General features: G+C 32.7%; 1 protein-coding gene across 3 annotated transcripts; it reads right to left on the reverse strand.

Annotated features, from left to right (window-relative positions):
• Window positions 1–9,847: 9,847 nt before the first annotated feature.
• nSyb (neuronal Synaptobrevin) lies at window positions 9,848–25,828 on the reverse strand. Of its 3 annotated transcripts, none has more exons than XM_017614054.1 (8): window positions 25,748–25,828; window positions 24,969–25,254; window positions 24,604–24,837; window positions 20,199–20,349; window positions 19,558–19,716; window positions 19,422–19,473; window positions 13,543–14,098; window positions 9,961–10,046 (listed from the first exon to the last, which is right to left on the reverse strand). In XM_017614054.1, coding segments are annotated over exons 3-7 (795 nt in total). In that variant the 5' UTR covers window positions 24,606–24,837; window positions 24,969–25,254; window positions 25,748–25,828; the 3' UTR covers window positions 9,961–10,046; window positions 13,543–13,667. The 3 variants fall into 3 exon arrangements, with proteins under 3 accessions (XP_017469545.1, XP_017469543.1, XP_017469544.1); XM_017614055.1 differs by lacking the exon at window positions 25,748–25,828 and adding an exon at window positions 25,525–25,736; XM_017614056.1 differs by lacking the exon at window positions 13,543–14,098 and having other exon boundaries at window positions 9,848–10,046.
• Between the last annotated feature and the right edge of the window lie 541 nt (window positions 25,829–26,369).

The following is a 26,369-nucleotide window of genomic DNA, read 5'->3' on the forward strand; positions in this document are numbered from 1 at the left end:
AATGGCATATTTATTTTATTTTTTGTTTAGAAAAAAGGTAAAATATTACTATTCATGGGTACCAAGAGAAGGTTCTTAAACAATGCTTTCCCTATACACACAGTGTTATGTCTTAGGATAATAGTGTAAGGTTGCCACTTATTTTCGATTCTACACAGTTTATCTAAATCATCGCAATATGGATATCAAATGAAAGATATTGTTGAGAACTTTGGTTAGAAAATATTTTCTATCAGGGTTGCCACGCTTCCATGAAATCCAAATTTTTATTTTGTTAATTTCAATCAACATTTTTTTTGTATGTATACATACATACATAGTACACATAAGCTCAAGATATGTACCATTCATTCCAGCGTATTTCGGAATGGGGTTGCCACCTAAATTTTAGGGTAAGGAATTTAGAGAAATGCATCTAGAGCATTTCTGCATCAAAACGAAAATTTTGAAAAAATATGTCACTTATGTCTTTTTGGCGTATAAGGCTCAATATAGAGAGTTGCCACTTTTTTTCAGAACTTAAAACCACTTAATTGTTTAGTTAAATAAAGTATTACTACAATGTGGGTGTCAAAAGAAAAGGGTTGCCTTTTGTTCAAAAAGTTAAATTCAAATTAATTTACAACTACATTTTTAATATGGGTATTAAACAAGAGGCGTTTGGGAAAGCTTTATTCCGAAAATATTTTTGAATAAGGTTGCCACCTGGTAGGAAATTCTTAATTAGTAAGTTCGTTTTTAATACTGGTATTAAACGAGAACGGTTTAAAAACCTTTATTTAAAAAAGATTTTTTAGGAGGGATGCCACCTGTTTAGAAATTCAAAAACAATTGAATTAGCAAATTAAATGAAAGCGAGATCGGTTTAGTAAATAAGCTTAATTTCTAAAATACTTTTAAACAGTTCAGAAATGTTACATAGAGGCTTACATATTTCCACTAAATAATTTGTTAAGAATTTTATAAGAAAGTTGCCGTATTTCCAAATTTTATGTTAATCAACTTTTTCCATCAAAATGCACAGCATAATTCTAAAGCATTCGGTATAACAGATTGAGGCGCAGCTGTAAATGCTGATACAACTAAATAAATGCAGTGGTGCGTAGGTGTATAGATACGTATACTCTTCGGATGAGATGTGAATTTAAAGTAAACAACATTAGCATGAAGCGGTCGCAGGTTATTTTTAGAAACAATTTTGAATTTCTGATCATCACTCCCAACTATAGACGATTTACCTTTACCTTTGTACACACGCTGGTATATACTACACATGCACATACATACACAGGTGTATTATAAAATCCTCGCTAACGAATTTAAGTTATTTTTTATGCACGTACATACGAACCAATACAAATATTATGCGACATTCAAGGACTATGGTTGCTAAATAAAACTTTATAAAGTTTCATTCGATGGGCGGAAAATGGTTTACGTGACTGTTGAATTTACAAACTCAACCTGGAAGAAATTCTTTTAGTATTTATAAGTTTACCTGCATAGCTACGGTGACCATCCGTCCTTTATTTTAAAGGACAGTCCTTTAATTTAACCCCCTGTCCTTTATAATTTTTTTCAAAATAAAGGACGCCTTTTGTCCTTTATTTCTTAAACTGTCCTTTAAATCAGCTCTGCGTTTTTCAGAGGTAAATTTTTAAACACAGAATATGAAAAATAAAAATGTTCCTTTTAAAAAATAATGAAAACCTTCGCCAGTTTGTTTCGCACCCCACTTAAGGGTTTTTTTTTTAATAAGTGTCTTCGCACAATCTATAAAGCACAGGGAAAGTTGTGCCCAGGATCGTGTTGCACCCTGAGTTTCCAGTTCCACTGAAAGAGAACAATAAACCCCCTGCTGCACATTGGTTCTAAACCGGCATTTAGTGTTCGTAATTCACTGGGGCCTTCATTTTTTCACTTCTAAGCTTATAATATTTGCAAGAGACCAGTTGGGCCTGATTTGTGAATTTTTATTTGATTATATTAATTTTTTTTAGTGCAAAATGCAGAAAAAGTGGCAATTTTGAAGAAAATGTGTTCTCCTCTTCCAGTTAATAAATGTTACATAACAAAGACTAGTTAAAAACAATTGTATGGTTCCCCAAACCGAAAAAATTACAAAAAAATGTTTGAAATGTTATAAAAAAAGTTTCACAAAAATAATTTTTTTTTTGGTTTTTAGTAAAAATTGGTTGAAAAATTAAAACTGCGGTGAATTATGAACATTAAATTCCAATTTTGAACCACTGTGTGCTGACTTCGGCGTGCAGTATGAATTATGGTAAAAGCATTTTGGCAGCAAAGGATCGCGAAGTCCTTGAAAAGGATTTGGCTTCATTTTTCGGAATCGGTAAATATTTGATTTAAATTACGATATGGGTAAGGTACTTTTATCATACAAGTTGTATGTACGTATTCCCAAATAATTTTGAAAAACGAAGTCCTTTATTTTACATTGGTTAATATGGTCACCGTATGCATAGCATATTCGTAAGGCGGATGTTTTTATACCTGACCATTCCCAGTTACATGGTTATATTGATGTATGTATGTATACTTGCAAACCCTAAAGGAAAATTTTCAACAAGCGAGTACATTTTCTGGAAAAGAAGTAGAGAAACAGAGAATCATTGCTGTCAACAGATGCCAGTACTTTACACTGAGTAAGCAACTGGCCAGCAACCTCCCTTCTCATCGTTCAGAAATCACACTCTATACATTGCTATGACGCTTCTAGTCTATAAGGAGGGCCTTGGAGTAATGGAAAGAAAGATTCTGCGGAAAATTTACGGGCCTTTGCGCTTTGATGATGACGAATACGGCAGACCATATACGTAGATAAATTTCTGCGATTTCAAATGCCAATGGACGCCAAAGCTCAAAACCTTAAATTATTCAATGCGGAATTCGCGGTTTTATCAAAGCAGAGGAAGGAAGGCCTTCCCTGCGATGGTAAGACCAAGTGGAACAGGACTTGATCTCAGTTCGCATTTTAAATTGGCGTCAGTCGGCACAGCTACACGACTGACATGCGTTAGATAACGAAGAAGAAGACACACCTTGGAACATGCCTAAGTTAAATGCGTTATTTTGATTTCGATACGAGTCCTTGCAAGGTAATTAAATATGTATGTATGTATGTATGTGTTAAGCTCAATTGTCGCCAAGTTTATAAATATTTACAACGATGGTAAATAATGCACCAACAAACAGGTGTAGGAGTATTACACATGAAAAAATTTTTCCATAGGAGATGCTTGTTTACATGCGAATTAATTAGTTCTGACAAGTTGAACTTGTTAAACTGAGATGTATTTATTAGACTATACCACCTCACAACCAACAAAAAAAAAAAATTCGCCGCACACCACGCGAGTCTAAAGCACTGGTGGGCACACTAACACTATCATTTGCTTTGTAGTGGTTGTTGCTTTGCCGTCTTATTGCTTTGATTTACTTTGCCGAGGGGTCGCCTTTTTACTTTTTCTCATATTTGGGTGGTACGTTAGGGAGATAAGAACTGATACTAGTACTACATATAATACGAGACTTAAGGACAATGAACTTTGGAACATAAAAAATTGTCTCCTCGACAAGAGCTTCGATACCCTTTACTTTAAAATCCGACGGCAAATGGCGAAAATATAGCGTAAAATGTAAAAAAGGTGACTCCGGCATTCGGCAAAAAAATAAAATTAATCACAAAAATGGCCTCTTCCGGTGTCACCGGTGAAGCAGGAGCCAGTATACACTGTTGTCAACCCTATTTCGAGTGTCGACTAGTAGTAGATACACGACTATTATTCGATTATCGCTTTTACATGGTATTGCGAATGTCGATTTTTCGTCCAATAAGCGACAGTGAATGGTTTTTAGCAGCACATCCTTCTGTGCTACTAACAGCTATTCGGGAACTTATGGTAGCTACCCAGCGACGTCCAGGATGCTACAGGCGCAGTATAGTTAGGCCGTCTTTGACCTTTCGCTTAAGGCCCCAACAACGAGATCAGCCGCGATTTGGTAGAACACTATTGCTGCGAAGCGTTACTGCCCCGACACTGCAGCCTCTGCTGGTATGTACTCTGTACATTTGACCGATGACACCATTTCGATGAAATGCCTTTCCCAAACCCACTGGGCTTGGCTCTAGGATGTGGTGTATTTTTTTTTTGGAATGACCGCAAGGGAGGTCTGACAGGCGGCAGCTTCGTGCGTGGTGGGGACCGAAGATGGCCACCCAACGACGTCAGATCCGAGGATCTGTCTAAAATGCTCATCCCCATCCAATTTGTATGAGGCATATCAGAATAATGCTGAAGACAGAAACAAAGAGATAAATAGTATAAAAAAAAAGAAAGAGAAAACGAGAACAAAGACGAGAGGAAATGCGAAAATATTCAAAGCTTGACGTGTTTATTTGGGTGCAGCTGCGCTGCCACTCGTTGTCGTTGGAAAACGCTTCGCTTAGCGCTCAAATTTAGGTATTTAGCTGTAAGAGAGATTGAATCAGCAAATACGGGTATTTTAAAAAATTACTCCCATTTCGACAGTTCTCTCTTAGGGACACAAAACGACCATAAGAACAATTTTTTATGGTTTCCTTTTTGGTTGTTGTTGTTTCCGACAGGGTGTCATATCCGTCATCACTTCAGTGTCACTGAAGATGGCACTACGCCGAAACCGGTTTGTCGTCAAACCAAATTTGACAAGGGATGACTAAAATTCGTTCCAAATACATAAATTTTGTATAGCTTTTGACATCATAGTCGACTACAAAGAGACCTTAAATTCACTTCCACCTTAGTTACTTTTTAATAGGCTATTTGTAGAACTCTTGTATAAAATTGACCATCTGGCTATTCGGTTAGTCGAATAATCGATTAGCAACTTTCTTGTCGGTTGATGGTCAAACAGCAGGTATTCGATTAATCGCTCGAATTCGATTAACCATTGAATTTGGACTAACCGCTCACCATCGGTTGTCAGTCTAATTGACCAGCCGAAATTTTTTCGTTGTTAATAATAAAATTAGTTCAGAAACGCAGTTGTTTCTTGTCAATAAGCATAAGTTTTCAAGAAATATAAAAAAAAAAATGTTTATCGAAAGAAAACAACTAGTCGAAAAATCGAAAGCAAGGAGTTAGTTGGAAAAGTCGAAAGGAAACGGTTAGTCGATTAAATGAAGTCGACTATTTTTTGATTAGTCGATTGCCAAGAGTTCTTGCTCTAGAGACACATCCGTTATCGAAATATAAAATCAATTGAATTGAAACTCATTTTGTTTTTAAATTTTTTTTTTGTAGATTTATTTATTTATTTAAATATTCATGTATTTGGGTGCAATTAATCATTAAATTAATTAATATTATTATCGTTTATATATAAGTATTCATATTCATATGTGTACATATGTACTTTCATACACAGGGCATGCATTTTATATCCTTTTTATCCATTTGAAATTTTGTGGAATCGTTCTCAGTATCATTTATGTACTATAATTCATGAGTTTTTTTTTATTTATTTATTTTTGCCTTGGAATTTTGACGATTTATTATTACATATTACTACTATTATTATTATATAGTTTTGTTCTTTACTGCTGCTACTAATTATACCCTTTACAACATGTTTTAATTTAATTTCGATTTTTGTTATAAGTATTTGTTTTGAGAAAAACTTTGCGTCTGCCGTTAATCAGTTGTCGTTCAATCATTTCTGCTACAACTTCATTTCATTAGGATTTATGTAGTTGAATTGGTTTTAGTCGAGATTTTTTTTTTTTTACTCATGCGGAAAGTAAAAAACTTGCCTACAACTGCATACTTTTGCAGTCTAAACTGGAAGAAATGAAGCAGAAGCCTGAAGAAATTAATTTCGTGATTGGGAAATTGCTGAAAGCTCTTTTAAAATGTAGTAGGATACGAAAAGCTTTTCAGCTCAGGATTAGTTCAAGTCCAGGATGATTGTTGTTAAGTACGAGCATTACTTGAATAGTTACATAATTATGTAACTAAAATTACTAACATTTATATATTTAAATATTATTTCAAAAATTCTAGTGCCACATCTATGAAATTCATCTACATAAATATTTATGCGAGATATACTTGAAAGTATGTACCTACACTGAATACAAAAAACCTTCACACAAAACACAGTGGCTGGCTACACTGGCCAAGCTAGCTACGATCTCAAATAATGTCGTTAAAGCAGATTCGGGAATATTTGCAAATTGAATTAATGGACTTTGGCGTACGAGTGCATATTAAGTGAAAAATGTTTCGAATTATTTTTCGACTTCAAAGCCCATACATATATGTATATTTAAATGTTGGAAACTTTATGTTTTCAAAGAATGAAGGCCTTTTCATACATACTTACATATGTACATATGTATATTTTGTTTCACATAATAATTTATTAAACTTTTTTTCTAAATAGGATCGTCATGAATCGCTTGGAAATGTTTATTTGGTACAAGTTTAATTCCCTCAAATATATGTATATAGAATTTCCCTAAAGGTCGAACTTCAATTCAATTACATACATATATATACATATATATATATAAACAAATATCTATTAATTAGCATACAATCTACATACATATACATACATATTCGCATATTTTTATAGAGGCAGTAAAGAACAAAAAAACAAAAATTTTTAAAGGTCGACGCAAATATGATGCTGACTTTCCTTGTGCCACATTTTAAGATGATTTTTGAATTCTTCTCAAACATGTCAAAATTTTAACAGTTTGATTAAATTTTTCATGACAGAACATAATAATTTATAAGGTGAAAATTAAGTTGGATTTTTGCATTGTAGTTTTGTAATAATGTCAGTTTTGTCAAAACTCGTCAAAATTTTGACACTGCTGTAAATTTTTTATAGACAAATTACATTAATTATAAAATTCATCCACTATAGTGCTTACCTTCGATGTGCTACAATTATGTCAAATTGATACATAGAAAGTATGTCAAAATTGTGGAAGCATGCAAAAGTTTGACAAAATGATTTCAAAGCGTTTAGCCAAAATATAGCATTCACAATAGTACTAAGTACATAGAAAAGTGCATAACTTTTTTAATTAAGAAAGAATGTCGACCTCGTCAAAACATGTCAAAATTTTGACAGAATCGCGTAATTTTTTTGTTGTTGAAAAATGACATTATTCAAGATATACATACGCTCATTTTGTATTTTTACGATTTTGACAAATTTATGCATCATATGACAAAGTTGTCAAAAAATGTCAAAACTTTGACAAACTAGCTTTAAGCGCTTATGAGAAAAAAATGACGCTTAAGTCAGCAGTACATAGAAGAGGGAATAATTTTCTCAAACAAAGAAAAAAGCTCTTAAAGTAAGTATGAAAATGTCAAAATTTTGACACTGACATGCAGATTTTTTGTTAAAAAATTACTTAATTAACAAAAACATCTTCCAGTGTGCTTACCTTCGATGTGTTTAAATTTTGACAATTTTATGCAAAATATGTCAAAATTGTCAAAACATGTCAAATTTTTGACAAATTCACTTTCAATGCGAAGTGACGCGAAAATCGGTACAACATAAAAGTTCATCTACATATTGAAGGATTGTAAGTATACATAGAATAAATATATTTAAGTGACCCTTTAAACTCGAAATCCCCGAAAATCGGAAAGTATATTCTGTAGAAATTTCGACAGTTCAGTCAGAGACTACAAACTTATGCGATTTACGCGGGTCTCTGCAGTTTAAGTTAAGTTTAATACCACTATTTTAAAATGTCTTTAGCTTACACAAAATTTACGAAAACAAAGAATAGCATTCACATATTTTTCGAGAATGACGCAGATTGGCAGATGGCAATGCACGAAGCGGTGTGGCATTTAATGCAGACATTGCCACGCCAATCTGGATTTTTTTTGTTTCATTAATTTTTATTTTATTTTTTGCTTTTATTTTTACTTAAAATAATCGTTGAAATTCTGAAACTATTATTAATAATGCTAAATAACAATTTAAATTTATTATTTGTATTATACGTATATTTTTTAAATTTTGAAAATCGGAAATAACTATATTCCAAAAATATGCACGTATATAAAACTGCTATATAGAAATGAGTTCGAAACAAAAAAAAAAAAAGAAAAAGAAAATTTTAGAATTTCACTGTGTTATTTTTGTTTTTTTTCAAAATTTTTTGTTTGTAGTTTTGGCATTTAATTAAATCGGCGTTCATACTGATTAAGTATGATAATATTTCATTAATGTAGTAGTATGTATATATGTAGTTATGCACGCCATTTCAAGCAAAAACACGTTTTTATTTTTTATTCTAATACAAATTTAACATTCCCATACATGTGCCTCATATATATGTATGTATGTAAGTTCTTTTTTATTAACATTAACTTGCTTATATTTATTTGTTTTTCTACTTAAATACATTTTCGCTATGCAACTCAAAGAATTAAATAAAAAAAATATGTATGTGTAATTAACAGCCGGTTTCACCAGCAATTTAAATGGAAAATGATTTTTTATTTTCTGTCAATTTGCATATGAAATTCAAAAAAAAAAATAAAATCATTTTTCACTTAAATTGCTTTCGTAAAAAGTGGCTATAAGTAAACGAAATACAAGCAATGTATAATAAATATATTGATTGCAGCAAATTTTCGAATACCGAAACAATTACAAATATAAAAATTCATAAATTTTTCTGCTAAATTTATTTATTTTCTCGTCACATTAGTTTTTTTTTTCACATGTTATGTTAATTCCTCCTGCTTTTCTAGCACATTTTTTGTTGTTGTTCGTTTTTATGATTTTTTTTTTTTATAATAATAACACAAGTACTTCCATTTATTTTTGTTATAGTTTAAACATTGGTTTTATTTATGCCCTTTGCCCTCTGCCCGTTCCTCTTTGGTTTTGGTCTCGTATTTTTGTTTATGTTTTTGTTTTGTCATATTTGGCTTTCTCACAAATAATGCAACCATAAACAAATATTTTTTAAATGTCAATATTTTGAAATATTAGTAATTGTTTGAATGTTTTGTTTATTAATTAAGTTGAAGTTGTAATTAATTTCGTATGACCAGTTTTTGCATTTTTCTGCTATTGAAATTGTATTGCTGAAAGTATATTTTTGTCGCTCTTTTGGTGTATGACTGTATTTGTTGTTGCATAAGTGGTGTCCAGCCAGTGCAGCAGCAGATGGGAACTATTGAATTTGGGGTCATCTAACCTCAAAACCACTAAAATTTAATGAAGCAGCAATCAGCTGGTCGTAAAACTTGCTTTTCGAAACAATTGAGCAAAGACCGAGAATTAAATTAAAAAAAAAAAGAAATAATAAAATATGATATCCATCATAAATAAATAAAATAATAATAATAATAATAATAAAGTGTTCCACACGAAAGGCTATTTAACAAAATTAATTTCGACCCCATAAGCCCATCCACTGCTGCCTGAACAATTCGATAAAATTCATTTCTCAAACCACATTTCCTTATATGCATTGTATATACAGTTGTGTTCATGAAAATAGTAGTGCACCGACTCCTAAAATTTAAAACGAAGTTCTAAAATGTACGGACTTGCAACTTGAACAAGCGTGCAGTGGTTTCGTAGAATAGAATGCNATAGGAAATTTTGCGCCCTCATTGCTGTTAATGTCGGCCTGTTTTGAAAACTGTCAGTCAGTTTTCCCCCTTCTTTAGTACTCAGTAGATTTTCTCTGCTTCTTTTCTTTTACTTCTGTTTTTTTTTTTGTTTTTTTTTGTCCATTCTATGTAATGATTATAATTCTTATTTATTTGTTTAGCTTGTTTTTTCACTTTAACTTAGTTGTTTTGAAGAAAAGCTTTATACTGCACCATGTTGCTCTTTGTTGCCATCACTGCCGCCGTCGTCGTCCAATGATGAAGTGCCAGCAGCTGGCGCTTGTGCCTGTGGTGGTGGCGGTGGTGGTGGCATATATTGTGGATACTGTGGATATTGTGGCTGTGTTTCGCCGCCTATTAATCCTAGTTTATCTGTTTGTCGATACGAAATAAGAAATTGAAAAAAAATTAGTTTTCTGTTGTTGTTTTGAAATATTTGCTAAAATGCGTTAAATTTAAATGACATTTAAGAAATTACATACGATTACGTACGATATGAGAACATTTACATATACATATGTACATATGCAAAATACATTGTGCTCGAAATGCATTACCATACATATACTTAATACTCGTACAAATATGTTTGTAATAAAGAAACGAATGAGTATTTTAAATGATTTGTACTGATGAGTTTTATCTTTTACTTTAATGTTGTATGGTCAACCACACTGTGAAGAAGTATGTATGTATGACTGGAGCTCACGACAATATTTTGTGATTTATATGTATATGTACGAGAACGATGCAATTGAATGAGTGAAAATGGAGTACTTCCTTAGACGTAGAGACCGATCAATGATGGTGTTTCGGGGTAGCCTAAGCCGTGATATTTAGAGCCGACTTTCATCGAATAATTTGATTGATAGTTGTGGTATTCATTACTTAGGCAATATCTAAAAATATGCTTTTTGTTTTTCAGGGGCGTCGATCAAATACTGAGTGTCATATCCATTCCTTCTAATCTGTGGAAGGTATTTTTAAAAAATGTTGTGGGGGCATGAGTAGTACCTAATGATTCTGGAATTATAACAACTGTACTAATTTTTTTAAGAAAAATGTCCTGGGCCTAAAAGAGAATATTAAAAATATTAATATTGCATGGAGCCAAACGAGCTGTAAAAAGATTTTTAAAACAATTCATCAAGTGTGACTCTTCAAGATCGTGGTGCTGTACCAAGCTAAGGGTCCGTTGAAATGGCTTTTGAAAGGTTGGTTTTGCTGATGAGTTTCGGGTATTATCTGGTTTGAATAACATATTTGATTTAGTAGTTATCTAATTAATTTTATGCGCATTTTTTCAGAACGGTTCGTTAAGATTCAGCTTGTTGGCTCAAAGGGGTGACAAAATTAGACTTTAGCAAAGTGGGTTATTGTATTATTTTTTTCGATCCAATGTTCTATCGCCTAAAGAATCACTTCAACCACAGCATATTTATGAACTTGAAACCCTATGTTAGGTATCGTGTTCAAGATTTTGGAAGGAGTTGATAGTAGTTCCATCTCTAACTTGTTTCATTTTAAGGCTAATTACAATCTCTATATACCGGAAGCATGGCAGCCTATAAAACCTTTTCTTTCATATCAGTATTTTATTTGTCAGGTAAATACAGAGAGTTTTTTTGCGAATTCTCAGCTAAGATTAAGTAGTCACCTAGGCCTAGCGCATACAGGGAGATTACAGCAGAGATGAGGGATACCCAGTCGGATATGGTTGCTTTAAAATGTGTTTATGATCCATTTTGGTTTTTACTTTTAAACAGGCTTTAAACACAACGAGAATGGTTCCTTCAGAAGACGACTTCACACGAGGTGGTTGTTGGTTTGTGAAGTTATAGTCTTCCAACACGGCATTATTTTTGGGCAGATAAAGACTAACTTGTCATAGACAAATTAAATGTACTTCAAATTTCTCATAACAAAAATAGTACCTCAAAGGCATTCTCTTCGGAACTAATCCTGCATTGTCCTACTGATTAAGTGAGCTGACAAAACCAACAAACCAACACGGCACACTAGGAATTTTTTCAACGGATGTATGCACTTAAATGCTCGCACTATGTTTTCAAGAGGCTTTTAAGCTCGCTAATAACATAAGCTCGTGCTCGAAGCCTTAGAGATGCCACGATAGGGAGTTATGAATCTTTTAGGTTGTTTATTCACCTTTGGTGTAATAGATCTTACTGGCTTATGCGTTTCTCTTAATAAATTTTAAATCGTGATTTTTTTTTTTCGTCCACTTTATTTGAAATCTGATCTCCAAAAAAGTCGAGCGAATCTGCTTCATCTGCTTCTGATTTTATAGCTAAGATCAAAGTGGTAAAATCACTTAGCCGNCGTCCACTTTATTTGAAATCTGATCTCCAAAAAAGTCGAGCGGATCTGCTTCTTCTGCTTCTGATTTTATAGCTAAGATCAAAGTGGTAAAATCACTTAGCCGATAACCGTTTTCAATACAACTCTATCTAGTAGCTTATAGACTATCCTTCTTATGAATATAAGCGAATGAAAGCTGTAACAGACATTTCCAAGCTCGTTTAGAACAGGGTTGCAAATCATTCCAAAAGTAAGTGTGATTAGGTTCGGTAGATCGAACAACTTGAAAAAACCTTGTACCGGTACAGGAACCGGTTAGTGACTACCTATGAAGTAATGGTTTAATTTTATTCTTATGACTTAAAAAGCGCTTCGCTGAAGCGAAATTACCACTTATGGCTTTGTATACATTTCAATAAAAAATACTGCAAAACTGTCTAGGTTTAAAATCGGTTTGCAGCCTAGGTTTTTAGCTTCCTTGCACCTCTTTAAATGTATTAGCGAGCAACCGGATGAATTCTAAACCTCTCCTCAAACTCCGATGGCATACGAATTCTTAGGTAGTCTTTAACGTTTTTCCACGGAGGGAGATGCTCGTAACGAAGAGTCCACTTGGAGATGACGTATATATCCTCCATCTTGTTCTTTAAAAACAGCGCTGAAGTTGTGAAAAACTACCTATTGAGTGCCTATGGACCGAGGCTTGGATATGGTACATAACAGGGTGTGGCCACGCTGCGTTTAAAATGAAACCGCCAAAAAATACCCGACTACTGTGGTATTTTCTAACATCCAATATTTAGGCGGTGCTATCGTTGAAATTTTGTACTTAGAAAGCAACCCTGAGCGAAACTGATTGTTTTGAATTTTGAATTTTAGTTATAGGGTACTTTTTATGTATAAGTACCAAGGGTTTCAGACTTCCAATTACTGTAAATAGACCAAGCTAAAACTTAGTCCTTGATCTAAGTACCGCAAGGTACCCCCTGGTTGTGTAGCGAGGTCATAAACATATGCCAATATTTAGCTAGCTAAGATCAAATGATGTTAGTGAGAGTCTGGTATAAATTTTTGGTCACTGTTTATGGTTTTTTGGTTTCCTTAGAACTGGTTGTTATTTGCAACAAGCTTAGCGTTAGTGTAAGGTAAACCTATAGTGGGGAATAGATCTAAAGCTAGTTTCCTTCATTTTTATTTATGCATTTGTGAGTCTTGTGTTATTTTCACAAATGTGTATTAAGGCCTACATATTCCTGTATGTCTGTTTTTTTGTTGGAAATATTCTCTAATGCTTAGCTAAAATAAATACAGAAGCTTTCACGAAAAAATCTTAATACCATGCAAAGTGCTTGTTAGAAAATACGGTAGATAAATATTTATGTTATGAATTTGTTGGAAGTGTTCGGCGACTCGTTTAGTTTTGTGAGATGAGATGAAGTTGCGTAATCAATCGGATGAAGCAAAATACATAGGTACACACATAAATGAAATATTCAACGCACACTTAAGCCCATAAATATGCAGATATGTAATGCTGATAATTGCTTACAAATTTTTAGAAAGAAAGCTCAATCAACTGCGAATGTAGAAATTTGCTATAAAATTTTGATTCGTTTTTGTTTGCTTTGTAATTTTTACGTTTTATGAAAATTTTGAATTTTGTTGTGCGAATATTTATTCGTGTACAGCATCTGCATCCGGAGGATTACCCTCTTCCTCTTCGTGCGTGGGTGTTCTTTGAATGGTGTGTTCGGGTGCGGCGTTGTCGTGTACAGATTCATGGTCGTGCTCGCGCTCGTGCTCGCGCTCGTGCTCGATTTCCGTTTCAGATTCGTTTTCATGTGCGTGCTTGTGCATGTGTTTCGATGAGTGATTTTCAGATTCGTTATCAGATTGATTTTCATGTTCCTTTTCGTTTTCAGATGCTGTGGATGTACGTGAATGTTCGGGTTCGTGCTTTTTGTGTGTTTTAGATGATTTTGTGTGTTTGTCAATAGCATAGTTGTTCATGTTATTATTATTGTGATCGGTATGCACGTATTCGGGTTGTGATGGTGCAGAAACTGTTTCATCTACCGCAGAAACGGCTGGTACTACCCATGCTTCTACAATGCAAAATTATGTAAAAACAAAAAAAAAAAAAGTTGAAAAAGTGCAATTTGAATTTTTGAATATCCAATTTTGAGCAAGTGCTAGATGTGTGTGTGTGTGTGTGTGTGTATGGTATGCCGTGAAAACGAGTTACGGCTAAAGTTGCGTGAGTAATGAGTATTGAAATAAAAATGTGGCAATGCTAAGTGAGTTAGTGATCTCAAAATGTATTAGAGCTTTTGATGAGCTCAAAATAAAGCTTGTTCTTCTGGCAATTTTATGGCATTAGCAACCTATTCAATGTTTCGAACTCTCTTAATTTATAATTTATATGATTTTTTTACCTTTTTTTTTTAAAATTGGATGTGTATTTTTTTGCATATTTCTTAAATCGGTATAAATTTTAATACGTATGTATTTTTAATGTTCGTCTTTCTCTGCAATTTTGAGAACAAACACCAGTATTTAATATTTTTATTTGTAATTATGTACTTTAATGTTTGGGTGAAATGAATAAAATAAATCTGCATGAAAATGAGCTTTAATTTCCTTGGCATTTTATGATTGATCACCGTAGTTTCTACTGTTAGATATCGTTAAACTAACTAAACTTTTTTCGTTTGTTTTTAACTGATTTAAATTTGAACTATGATTTTTTGTTTTAGTTTGTTGTGCAAATTTGTGTTTTTTGTAATAATTATAAAACATTTCAACGTATTTGTTTTCCACAAGAATTTTAGTATTAAATTCTAGATTTGTAACATTCTAGGGGTTAGTAGCTTTCACATTATGGGGGGTTCAAAAGCGGTTGTTTTAGCAAAAATTCCGAAATACAAATTTAAAAATCATTAATTAAATTAAAAAAAATTCCTTTCATAGCAAAGCAACTTTTAAAACTTTTAATAAAAACCAATAATAAATTATTAAAAATTCAAATAAAAATGCATAAAAAATAGTTAATAAATTTAAAAAATAGTTAAAAATGAATAGCCGATCGAAGATAGGAAAATATTTGATCGTCACAATCCACCACTGCACAGTGCTTCAAAATTGGCATTTTGTGTTCACAATTCACTGGAGCCAAAATTTTTTACTCAATTTGACTAATTTTATTTTCTTAATGAAAGCTAACAATCGATGACGGCTATAATAAAAACTAGTTGAAAAAAAATTGTAGGGTTACCCCAAACCGAAAAAAATCACTAGAAAAATTTGAAATGTTTAAAAAAAATTTTCACCAAAATTAAAAAAAAAATTAGTTTCTTGAAAAATGTTGGGTATGCAGTTTATAGATCATTAAATTTTAGTATAATAAAGTGCAGTTGGCAATAATTTTTTTCGCTAACGTTTTGAGCACATCTGCATGCTAAATGTGAAATAAAAGCGTTTGTTATATTATTCAAATTAAACGCAAACTCTTAGCCACTTGCAACTTGCACTAAAATTTAAAGAACTATTTAATTGCATACCAAAACCGAAAAAAATTTTATCTTTTTATAACATTTCAATCATTTTTTTATTCTATTTTATTTGTTTTCAACAAGTTTTTGTTATGTAACATTTATTAACTGGAACAGGAGATTCGATTTTCTTTAAAACTAATCCCTTTTCTACTCTTTCTACTTCTTATGCTTTTTGCACTAAACAATTTAATACAAACAAACAAAAATTTAAGAATCCGGCTCAACTAGTCTTTTGACAATTTTATTAGATTTCATTAAAAAAAAATTTATGAAAGTGAGTGAAAAACTAAGGCTTCAATAAAATGTGAACACCAAATGCTAATGTTGAACCACTGTGCACTGGTCAGAAAAGACTTGAACTTTTGCAACGCTTTTTTGCGTACATGGATTACTAAGTAAGTAGGCATAAAAGCAAATATTCAAGATCTGCCCATTTCAGGCGGGAAGCTTCTTCTCCTGTAACAATGGATTGGGTTGACTTAAAAACGAGTATAGGCCGAGATAAATATATAATGAGGCCTATATAACAGGGACCGAAAATAACCGTTAAATATACAGTTTTTTTTTTAGTCAAAATCGTTTTTATATTATTGCAAAATTGCTGACTATGACTAAAAGTACGCTTATCATCCAATCGCTCTGAGTCCAACCCCATTGTCATTAAACCTCAAGCAGCGAAGCGTTTGAAGTTACGCGAGGCGTTCCCCCTTCAATTTTTTGTGCTGGAACTGTCAGTATAGAAAGTTTTAAATGGGGCGCTAAAAAAGATTGCATCTATCTTTCCACTGATCTCTTGTATGTATGTAAGCAAAAAATCCACACTTTCTTTGAAAATATACTACAATATTTAGTCTGAAATTTGAGGTTGGCAGCAATGGGTATTTTCAGAACAATGTTCTTAAGAACTCTCTTTCACTAAACGATTCTTTGTAACCTGTATTACCCTGTATTTTAATTTTCGACAATATTTTTTATGGATGAATAATCCCGCTATGAATAGAAAATTATGCAGAAATATGCAACAATCGATAAAAAAAAAATTGAAAAAATTGTTTTACCTGTCATTAGTTTCGAAAATATTCTTATTTTATGTGTAAAAAAATATTCAAATTCAATATTTATCGCAGCAAGATATTTGTTGCAAGCGGATCTAAGCAGCATCGTTAGTTGGTGATATGAAAATTTTTTGCCACTGAACCTTAAAAAATGTAGTTATGTGCTTCTCTCGAATGTCAGTTCAACTTTTTGTTCAGTATCAATTCCCAATCAGGAACTGGTACCCATTTTCGCCGATTTGTGTATCGCAATGAATTCCAAACAGAAATTCCTCCTTCATATTAAAGCTTTTGTCAATAAAGCTACAGGCATATTTGCATTTTTAAAGTGATGGTAAAATGAATTCAGCGATCCTTATGTTACAAAAGCTCCTTTTACAACTTCAGTTAGACCAATATTAGAAAAAAAAATCGATAGTTTGGAATTCTTAATTTTTGCTTTGCAAAATTTTAACTGGGATTCAGGGTTTAATTAACTTAAACTACTTAGTCGTCTAAAGCTCTTTAATCTGTCTAAAATTGCAAGTCGTCGAGAAATGCTAGATATAATATTTATCTTTAAATTAATGACAGGCTTGATTCTAGCTGAAGTAAATCTTAACGTTCCCGCTCGAGTATCAAGACATTTTTGTTTAATAAATATTAGATATAAAAAAAATATGTGTCACTAGCTTGTCTTTTATTCACAAATTTTTGTCAAAAAAAAAAAACATCAACGGTTCGAGAGTTGAAAATAAAATTCTTAAGCCGAAAAATCAGGCAATATAAAATTAATAAATATTGAGTATGCAGATGAAACTATTATATTTTTAATTTATTGTATTTATAGCGAATAATCAAAAAGTTTGATATTATTTGCCCCTTTCACAATTTTTCATTCATCTGCATACCGATCATAAATGTATGTAGATAAATTCAATCAAAAATAATAAATAAAAATCTTTAACATAATTCTATAACAATAAAGTAATGCTCAATTCAAAATTACACACAATTATGTAGGTGAACGCACACAAGGGGGAAATTAACGTACAAACACACAATTAAACTAACAAACAAACGTCACAAACGTGAACTCTCAACAACACCACTTGGAGCTAAAACACTTTGCTATGAAATGTCGAATGTCTCGTCAAAATCACAAAAATCGCGTTCAGATTTGTTTTTTTCTTTTTTTTTGCTTCTAAGAAGAAATCATTTAACAAGAATCTCGCGCTGAGATTCAGCGATCGAGTTCTTTACTTAAGTCTTCAGTTTTTACGCTCAGAAGTATGCAACGTATTTTCAAATATTTACATTGCTGCCACGAAAATTCGCTTTGTATGCGTGTGAAAAAATGTTCACAAAGCTGACACAGCAACGAAAACGAATAGTTAATAATTAATTTAACATTTTTTGTAAGTAGCCATTGGATGCTTTATGTGGGCTTTTAACTTCAAAAAAAAATGAAATAAATCATGGAAGACTTTGATATTCTGAATGCGTATTCTTTGGATATTTGCGAGTACTTAAAGCCGAAGCGAACTCGAATTCCACGTGAATGTTAATGTGATTACAATGTCCAAAGACAACAACACAATTGCACAATAAAAGCTACTACTACACATTACTAAAGCGTTTGCGAGAGAGTTTTATACTCCCCGCCAAACGAGAATTTTACTCAGCTCATATCGAACCTGTGGTGCAGCTGCCAATTAATTGTACTTGAAATGATTGCAAAGCACTTTCGATGTGATGAAAAGGTGGTTTGGTGACGCACGCTCAATCAATTCAGCTAATTCCAATTATTTATTTACAAAACAGATAATAATAGCTTTGGTAGAATTTTGAATTCCAATATATATTTTTATTGTTGTTTGTTTTTTTGTTGTTTTTTGTTTTCAATTCGTTTGTGCCTTGGTGAGATTGACATGAGTACTCTACTTAATTGACAATTTGATTTTATGAAGCTTGGATTTTCTTCCGATTTGCTTTCTCCGATGAGTGAGTGTTGATTGATGAATCTCTACTGATTTATTGAGTATACATGGTATGCATGTACATATGTATGTATGTATGTAGGTAGCTAGGTACCACAATTATAGCGTCTGTTACGTTAATATTTATTGCGCGCTGCACTTAAGCACTTATGAACGCGTGCGAATACGTCTTATTTTACACAATATTGTACTCTTTTGCAATTTCAACTACGAATTTTAGTTTCGAAGAGCTTTCAATGCTTGCTTTTGTAATACATACATAAATTCTTTCGCTTGCTTAAAAATATTTGCTAGCACTCTACATAAAATTACCTATAAAAGTAAGATAAAAAAAAGTAAATACAAATATGTGGTAATTACAAAAAAAAAAAAAAAATTAAAAAAAAAATATGTTGTGTTGATAAATGTGAGCTGTTGAAAATTTAGTGCGCATGTTGGTTGACAAATGTTTTGTGTGCATTTCATTTTGAAAATAAAGGAGTTGTATATAAACAGCTAAAGAGAGACATTTTTATATTACATTTTTTTTTTAGTACAATAAAAACGTGTGCTGAAAATTATTAAAAAATCCGAAAGACTTTTAAAATAAATTTTCGTTATAAATAAAGTGTGTATTACTATGTAAAACTAATTTTTTTATATAAAAGTTTTAAAATTGTAAGAAATTGTGCAAAGTTAATCATTCAAAAGTCACTACAAAAATATGTATGTATGTGCGTTTGTCTATTTTTTAAAGACAGTTTTAATATTAGAGTAAAAAATAAAAATTATTTTTGTTTTTATTATTTATATGCATTTTACTAATATTGGTTTTCTGCCAAATAGCACTCGGACACTTACTTGCAATAATGGCCACAACGACTAGTCCAATAATGCCCATAATAATCATCATCTGTTGAACGAGTGGAAAATATATTGTTAATATTTGATATTTAATTAATTTATAATGCAATTTTTTTATTTTGCCCCACTGTACCTTCAAATTTTGCAACCAAAATTTTCGTTTTAGTTTACCAGCTTGTTGCTCAAATTGCGAAGCACCCTGCTGTAAGGCATCAGCTCGATCATCCAATTCCGATAGCTTTTGATCTCTCTCAAGCACCTTCTCCACATTTGTTCGCATTATATCGACGACCTTGCGAAATCAATGAAGTAGAAAAATCGGTCAGAATAAAAGGGAGTAAATTGCAGGCACGCGAAAAAAACGATGCTAACTATGCAATTTTTCCTTTTTGAAAATAATCAGCATTTTTTCATTTCTGCAGATGAAGACCAGGCAACTCTGGCAACCACGCTCTCTTGACCGGATCATTAGAATTCAATATCTGGGGCTGGTTATATAAGAGATTCGTCTGAAAGCTAAATATTCCGGTATTCCGGAGACCAAAAATTCTTTGGAAGGTTGTCAGAAAAATTCTCAAAAAAAAAAAGATTTTACCGCTCAGAAGTCTCTGCTTTTAAGTATGTAAAAATATAAAGATACGCAAACATAGCAAACTATATTTATTTCTTTTAGAGCCTTCATATTTTGGTGAAAAATTTAATGGATTTTTTTTTTCGTTTCTTGAAAAGTTCATTTCGAAATTTTTTTTAGAAATCCATTTTCCTTTGACTTACCTCATCGACTTGTGCCTGCGTCTGTTGTAACCGCTTTTGTGCAGCAATCTGTTGAGGATTGCGCGGTCCACCGACAATCTCACCATCACCGCCCTCACCGCCAGCGGCGTTATCGGCTGGTGGAGCATCGGCTGCTGGTGCTGGTTCCGCCCTATAAATTTTTTATGATACAAGTGAGTAAAGGCAATAATGTTGTATGTCACATAAATACTTATACTTGAGCATAAATTAATATTAAAAAAAATTCAAATCAAAATTAAAATAAAAAATAAAAATAAAGACAGATATCTATCAAAAGCGTAATGTGTAAAGTAATACCAAATAAAAGAATTAAAAACGCTGTTTAATTCAAGCAATGAATAATATAGCAAAACTTCCTACCTACCATTTTGTTTACATATTAATTTTAAATTTTTAGCGATACCCAAACTATGTTTATGGAACACTGATCGTATAATTTATTTTATTTATCCACTTACTCTTCCTTCTTTTTGTCTTTCTTGCCCATTATTGTAACAGAGTTTTAAATAAATGTGATAAGCTTGAAAATAAAAATTATTTCATAAATAAATGTTAAGATTTTTTTTTCTTTTTGATCGTATGCATAAGTACGAGAACGATTTATTTTTTTATGACCGTGATTTTATAATTTAGCAAATTTCATAAAGCAAGCAATATTATTCGTGCTCTACAAGTGGTACCATCATTGAGACTGCTTTCACTCGTTTGAGTAAAATCACTCAGCCGCACAACTCATTGAAAGCCTTTTCAATTTGCCAAGAATTGACAGTTGCATTTACTCAATCGAAGTGAAATTCTCCGACAAATAATTTTCTAGAACATTTAAACCTATAAAGTCCCCCGAAATGCCATTTTATTCATAAATTTTCAAAAAAGGGGTCAAAATGACCCTTACGTAAGAGAGCTAATGGGCTAAAATGCTCCACAAAATGTTTCCTCGTGAAATTTTACTACATGTGTATGTCGCTCCGATATGAATTTTAACACTTTTCCCACTTATTCTTAAAACACTTAGGCAAAAAATTGCAAATTTAATATGGCCATAAAAAAACAAATTTGACCTGAGACTAGGGTTGCCACTTTGGTAAATTATTACCAAAATTGGTAGAAAAAATTCGGGTTGGTAGATTTTTGTTAAAGTATTTTACTTGAACTTTACAACTTTTCGTTCTCGCTTTATTTTTTCTAATTATCTTTTTATTTTAAATTTCTTTCTAAAAGTATAGTCTACTTAATTGCATTATTTTTCTAACGCTTTCGATAAAAGGCGAACATATCGTGTTCTATTCAAAACTCATTTTGCTGGAATCCTGAGGAGCTTTTGATTGCCTAAATATTTTAAATGATCCTTCAAATAAAAATAAAAAATGAACAGGCAGGTAATTACACATTATGATTGTTTGCAAAAAAAGTTTAACAAAAATTAACGCCGGTTTTATAAATGGCAGTTGCTAAATTAAAAAAGACACAAAAGTCCGGTGGCAAAAAAAAAATTTAAATTCAATGGACTAAAAACTGTAAACCCAAAAATGTTTTAAAAAATCAGAGAAAAAGTTCGAAATGTTGGCGCTAATTTGTTAAATTCTTCTAAATGTGGTATATGCATAGCTTTAATCCTTGATTTTTATAATTTTCGTTAAAGCGCAAACAATATTCTTTTTCAAAAATTAAATTACAAAATTTTTAACTGGAAAACATTGTAAAAAATTACCAAACGATTTTTTAGTCCCTATATTTGTCTACAATAACTCCAGTTGTAGTTTTTTCAAATGATGAAGTTTCGTGTTTAGTTGAAGGAAACCGAGAAGATTTCATTAATATGACCTCAAATACAATGTCATTGGTTAAAGAAAAATTACTTACTAAAATTTTTTTATTGAACTAACTAAACAAAGAACAAATCTATAGTTTTTATTAAAATAACTGAAAAAGTTTTTGGTAGATATTATCCAGATTTGGTAGTTTTTTTTTAAATAGATGGTAAGTATTTGATTTCGTCAGTGGCAACCCTGCCTGAGACTGCAAAAAAATTGGAAGTTTTACTATATAGATCAAGGTCTTTCATCCTGAGTTGCAATTATTTCGCCCCTAAAAAATGTGCTTACACTTTGTAGTTTAATGCCCGTTTTATTAAGCTACCCTTGTTCATTACTTATTTCCCATGCTGGAAAATTAAAAAAAATTTCAATTCTATACAAAAGTACCACTAAAATGCGATGAAAACCTATCAGAGTTGTTGACCAGCCATTTATGCCAGCAGTGCAGCCACAACTTTCCCAATGAATCATACGCTTGTTACGCTTTGAGCTGTGATGAAATTAATCAATACATAGTGCAATGTACACACTTTGCCAAGTTCGCAGTAGAATTAGAAGTTGCCGTGTGCCAAATTATTAAATTAAATATCAAAAAAAAATATATTGCGAAAAGTATTTTCACAGCAACACAATTTTCCTCCAGAGCGATGTAGACTTTGGCATTTCGCAGTATCGTTCACCGCAAAGTGGCTCTTAATTATTAATTAATAAATATAGTCCCTTGGTGTTCATTAATTGATTTCCGGCTGTCGCATCGATTCGCAACGCTACATACAATCACTCATAAGTGTTTACTATATGTAGATGTATGTAGGTGGTTAATGCACACTTAACAAGGTGAAACAAAAAACTAGTACGTGACCGGTAATTTTTGGTAAACTGGAACTGGAGTTCGCTTCACTCAATAGTAGTACATATTGGCTAGCTATAGCTTTTATACTGTCCCCGTCCAAAAACAATTGAGGGATACACAAGGGTGTCGTAAGTGTCGTATTGTTGTATGTCGTAAACTTTAAAAGCTTAAATAAATGTTTAGAGAATTTGAAACCACAACCAACTATTTTTTAACACTGCGAAAATAAATATACTTTTTAGGCGTTGAAAGATTACGACATACAACAATACGACATTTACGACACCGTTGTGAATACCCCAAATGTATTGAAAGCTTTGGAAATCTTGGAGAAAATATAGAACGAGCTGGGTCCACTGCTCTCTGCTAGAGATTTCTCTTTTGCACCATTTATCGAGGGTTATATCCGCTACACCGCTGTGGTGTAGTTAGAAGTGCGCAGTACCCTTCCTCAGGACCTGGGATAGAGCCCATCTTCCGACTAACATCAAAAACAACAAAAAAAAAGTTTTTCTAATAACGGTCGCCCATCTGCAGGCAATCACAAACCTCCGAGTGAATTTCTGCCTCGAAAATGAACTTCTTATAAAAATACAATCGCCGTTCGGAGTCGGCGTAAAACTGTAGGTCCCTCCTTTTCGCCAAGCGAGGACTATCCAGAATTCAAGTGTGACCACAGTAATTAGCTTTTAAGATGGAAAAAACACATCTCCATTAAAAAAAAATAAAAATATGTAAAAAAATGTAAAATCTCCAAAAACAGTCGTACTATGCGTTTTGCGGTCGCTGAATACAAAGCCGAGGTCAGTTTTTTTCCATCACGTTAGCAACATGGCGAATGTCATATCAGGGACACGTTTTTTGAGGTTATGGAAAAGTCCTGACCACAAAACTTTATTGGGAATGTGTCCCATTTACGCCGCATTTTATCTCAGAAAATTGTTCAAGAACCTCCTATCTCAGAATTTAGTTCAAGAACGCCCTATCTCAGCTGAAAATACATTGAAAATGTGCTGAGATAGGCCGGTTTCAAACTAGCTGCCGAGATAGATCGATCTTGCGCTCAGGTATCGATATGTTCTTATGTATTTTGTTTGACTGTTACTGAATAAAAATAACACAAATATAGTTTTTTTTTTTTTAATTCTCGAATCGTTGAACCGAACCGAAACCCCGACAGAAAACACGCTTTGACGGACCAACCGAAAACCTCTATACCAAGCATATTTTGAAACTTTTAACGAATTGTAATAGTTTCTTTGAAAGATAAATTCGAAATTCGAGTTTTTCCGAGTTTCAAGTTGACGGGGCCTCCCGCTTAGTCACACAATTTTCTTTGGTAGTAAATTAACATTTTCATTCACTGATTTCTATTTGTCTCCAAAGGGTTAAAAGAGCAGAAACCCCTACTAGACAATTTTCCGAATTCACTAGAAACGAACCAATCAAATACCACTACACTTAACTGTTTGGTAATAGAACTAGCGACTGAGTAGTTAGTTGAGTGGGTGTTGACACACCACAAGGGCATCGCTATTTGTACCGCGATTAATTAAGGACGCCACTATCCTTTTTATCGTTGAGTTAATTTAAGTACAAATCAGTAAAAAGAAAAATTATAAGTAAATAATTGCAAAGAAATTAAACTAAAGCGAAGGAGCACACTAAAAAAAGTCGAGAGTGATTTGCAAAATCAATAATGTCAGCCACTTACATATTCCTTGCTTTGTTGCGATACTTTGCTCGGCGACTGCGGAACTAAAAGCACAGAGTACACTGTTACACTGAGCAGAAAAATTTAATATTAGTTGTTGTCGATAGCGCTGCTGCGGCTGTGGCTCAAGCTGCTGCTCCTTCCTAGGCGTGTGGGCGATAGGGTGCGGCAAGGTGTTGTCTACAGCGGTAAAAGATGCGAGATGCGTTCCTTGGCACTGACGGCGTGTTGGAACTGTGATACAAGCAAGGGGAGAAATTTGAAAGAAAAAAATGCACAACGTTGAATATAAGTTTGATTTGACTAAGTAAGTATGTTAAAGCGGTCAAAGTATGACTGGCCACTGACTGACGTTTCTTACTCACCACTCACAAAATATCTACAATTGCAGCAGCAGGGGTGTTGGTTGTGTGTTTTTTGTTTTTGTTTTTGATTGTATGCCGTAGGGTTGTTTTCGAAGTTAGGCAGCTTTGTGCATTCGAACTTCGAAAGAATACAGAGATTACGCGTAAATGTTTCGGCTGCTTTCCTGCCTTTCAGTGGATGACTCGCAGAATTTCGTATGTGCCCTCCGTTTATTTTTTTTTTTCACTAGATGTTGAAGTCTATTCAGCCCTTATTAAAATTATGTTTTACAAGCGAAACTTGACACTACAATGTTGGCCGTTTTTTATTTGGGAAATAGAGAAGAATAGCAATATTGCATTTTAAACAATTTTAAAGAATAAATGTATGTAAAACTGATACTATTATTTATGCATAAAAAAATTTAATTAAGATTATAATTATTGAATAAAAGAAAAAAATATTTGCATATTCAGTGATGCAATGTAGTCCAAATGCAAATTATTTATTTTTTCTGCACTATTTTCACAACGTTTGCCAGCGTAGAAAAATCAATGAAATTTTTCGCATCATTACATTAGTGACACCTGGTTCAACACTTCAATAGTTTTTTCGCTAGCGAAAAAAAAACTGCATTTACGCTATTAAAAACTAGTAGGCAACACAATCAGTGCTGTATTCTATAAATCCTCGAATACTTGATTTGTTTTTAATATTTCGTTATGTATTTTACACTTTTTTTAAGAACAGTAATTAATTTTCCATATATTTTTCATGCGTAGAACACATTTTCACTTACGGTAAATTTTTATCCAACTGCGAAAAAATTTTCCTTGCTCGGCTACAGCTCCACGTCGCTCGGGTGCGCGCTGAATATTCGAAAGTACGCAACCACGAAAATGTGTTGGAATTTTTGCTACCAGCCTAGACTGGTTGTATCGTGGACGAAAAGGAGACAACTAACTATTGTTACACAATTCGCAATACATCCATTTCCTTTTTGGAGACTTCCGTTTGGCGCAAGCGCACAGGAAAAAAGCACAAAAAGTTTGGGAGATTGAGAGTCCAACTCTTGCGTATGAAGCGAATGTATTTGTTGTAGCTGCTCATGAATGAATTTTGCACTTTTGTGTGTAATTAAAAGAAGCAAAGGAATTGCGAATTTGAAGCGCATCAGTTGAGAAATCTATTTTTAGCTAAATACGAGTTATTAAAAGAAGCCACTAGAAAAGGATATGTGTATAAAAGTTTATGAGATTTTTTTTTTAGTAAAAGACATTTGTTTTGCAAGTTTTGCAGCCTAGGCTATTTGTTTTAAGATCGTGTTTTTTTATGGCAATATATGTATTGCATTGCTTATACAAACATAATGGAACTTTTTATTTATTGTATAAAACATTTATCGTAAATTTTCTCTGCTC

The sequence above is a fragment of the Rhagoletis zephyria genome, unplaced genomic scaffold (assembly GCF_001687245.7).
Source record: "Rhagoletis zephyria isolate East Lansing unplaced genomic scaffold, Rhagoletis_zephyria_1.1 Rzeph_scaffold_00763, whole genome shotgun sequence".
Lineage (NCBI taxonomy): Eukaryota > Metazoa > Arthropoda > Insecta > Diptera > Tephritidae > Rhagoletis > Rhagoletis zephyria.

What these genes read in the sequence shown, in the direction of transcription:
- nSyb (XM_017614054.1), bottom strand. An exon ending in TTTGGTTGCAAAATTTGAAG is followed by an intron (nt 19,474 to 19,557) that starts GTACAGTGGGGC and finishes CTCGTTCAACAG; the next exon opens with ATGATGATTATTATGGGCAT. An exon ending in CGTTGTGGCCATTATTGCAA is followed by an intron (nt 14,099 to 19,421) that starts GTAAGTGTCCGA and finishes TTTGCATTGTAG; the next exon opens with AAGCATGGGTAGTACCAGCC.